The 2,403-nt window shown below is 20.5% G+C and overlaps 1 protein-coding gene across 1 annotated transcript; it reads right to left on the bottom strand.

Annotated features, from left to right (window-relative positions):
- Window positions 1-406: 406 nt before the first annotated feature.
- LOC128953557 (uncharacterized) lies at window positions 407-1,810 on the bottom strand. The gene is made up of 3 exons (XM_054299046.1): window positions 1,641-1,810; window positions 1,281-1,562; window positions 407-484 (listed from the first exon to the last, which is right to left on the bottom strand). The coding sequence occupies exons 1-3, from the start codon at window positions 1,714-1,716 to the stop codon at window positions 453-455; spliced, it is 390 nt and encodes a 129-aa protein (XP_054155021.1). The 5' UTR covers window positions 1,717-1,810; the 3' UTR covers window positions 407-452.
- Window positions 1,811-2,403: the final 593 nt, after the last annotated feature.

Here is a 2,403-nt window from a genome sequence, read left to right as displayed (position 1 = left end):
CAATAATAATATATGTGAGCTGTATGCTATGGCTTATGTATGACTAACCAACAACCCATCCTAAGTTGTCCAGTATTTCCAGTTGGACACCAGTAAAGCCATCAATCATACCGTTAGCGGCCAAACCGTATGTATGACCTTTCCGGGTGAGTGTTGTCTCAGATCCTGAACTGTACGTACAGTATATATATATGTTCTCTTAGGGCTTAAAAACATATGTATTGAATGTTAATACAGTAAATAATTAATATTTTTCTAAATTTTTTTTATTAGTATTTATATTTAAATTTTTTTTTAAAAAAACAGATAATAGGCATTAAATAAAATATTTAAAAAAATAAAACATTTTTATCTTTATTTAATAATAATAATAATATAAATTATTTAGCAAATTAAACAGGTGCAATTATTAAATATATTATTAGATTATATTAACTTTTATTTAATCATTATTAGTTATCGCAGTCCTTGTGTTCAATTGGGGCTAAATTATAGATAATAATAATATTAATAAACTATTAATTATTATTATTAGTAATTATATTTATTAGTAATTAAATTAATTATTAAGAAAAATTAAAAAATTTATAAATGTTTTTTTTTTGAAAATTATTAAAAATTTATTAAATAATTAATTAACTAAATATTTAAATTATGTTTTTCATAAAAAAAAACTCTAAATTTAAATTAAATAATGGCTTTCATCTTAACGATAACTTATGGGTATTTGATATAGAAAATACTTAAATAAATAAAAAAATTATATTATAATTATCATAAAAGTTAGGGTTTATAGTGATCCCCGTGAGAGGAAAGTTTCCAAATAAAATCCTTCCCAATTTTCTATTTCATTAGATGGGAAAATAATATATATATATATATATATATTAAATAATATCTAAAACTTAAATAATTTTTATAAAATTAATTTATAATATTAATTATTAGTATTTATAGAGAAATTATTATGAAGTTTTTATTGGGAATTTATATGGAATTTACTGTAAACTTATTGGTTACTTATTGGAAATTTATTGATTATCTATTGGGAATTTAGTAAGAATTTAGTTACTAATTTTAGTTACCCCCCTCGCCCCCTATACCCCACTGAGATCGAAAAAATTTAGCAACCCTGATATATATATATATATATATATATATTATACTTAAATAATATCTAAAACTTTATATATTTGTTAGTATAAAATTAATTTATAATATTAATTATTAGTAACTATTATTTATTAATTTAATGTTAATTAATATAACTTTATGTCTACCCTTATCTATATTAGATGGTTGTTGTGGTGGTGTTGGTGTTGGTGTTGGTGTTGGTGTTGGTGTTGTTGGTGATCCTTCAAAGCATGTTGAATTGTGTACACATTGGCCACCCGTATAGTTTCGTACATACGGTTCCTTACAAACACAACCGGACATACACATTAATTTACAACGTAACGGTCCGATTCCGGTACGTAAATAATCACAGGTTTCGGGACATAGAGTACCACATCTTCTGTACTCCTCTTTCAATGGATCGCAATCTTTGGGTCCAATTTTGGCTAAAAATTTTGATAAAATTTAAATTTATTAAAATATTTATTATTAACTAATTAACTAATTATTAACTATATGTATACCTGATAATGATGATTTAAAATAGATAGAATTAATAATAAAAATAACAGTTAAAATCAATACTATTTTGTTTATCATTATTATTATTATTATCGTTGAAATTTTAATAATAGTTTTATTAAGACAATATTGAAATTTAAATAATAAGTTGGTTTTATTTTTTTTTAAAAAAAAAATTACTACTAATAAGCAAAATAAATAAAATGGGTTTTCAAATTTATTAAAAATTTATAAATTATTTAATTAAATATCTAATTATGTTTTATAAATACTAAAAAAAATAAAATTAAATATGGCTTTCAGCTTAACGATAACTTATGGGCATTTGTAATTAAATGCATAAGTAATATATATTATATTATATAAATTAAAAGTTATAGTTTGTAGTTGAAATATAAAAAATTAATTTAATAAAAGTTATTTAATTATTTAAAAAAAATAAATTATAGAAGTTTGTATTTGTTATATTTTGTTTAATATTTATTTTTTTAATTAAAAAAATTTTTGGCTTTTTTTTATCTATCGTAACTTATTGTTTTTTAGGTTAGATAATAAAAATCATAATCCAAGTTAGGCTAAACAGGTTTACCCCCTATACCCCCCACCTTCCGCAACAATTAATAAAAACTAAAATAGTTTATTTCAATTGTAACTGTTTATTTTAGTTTCATATTTAATTAAAAAAAACTATGTTATATTTAAATTAATAAGATATAATTTTATTTTATTATAAAAACTTTATTATTTTTTTGTTATTAAGTTAAT

The sequence above is a fragment of the Oppia nitens genome, unplaced genomic scaffold (genome assembly GCF_028296485.1).
Source record: "Oppia nitens isolate AA-2021 unplaced genomic scaffold, nextdenovo-longstitch-racon4-pilon3 scaffold22_pilon_pilon_pilon, whole genome shotgun sequence".
NCBI lineage: Eukaryota > Metazoa > Arthropoda > Arachnida > Sarcoptiformes > Oppiidae > Oppia > Oppia nitens.
The sequence above is the reverse complement of the archived record's forward strand: the minus strand, read 5'-3'. Positions and strand labels throughout refer to the sequence as shown.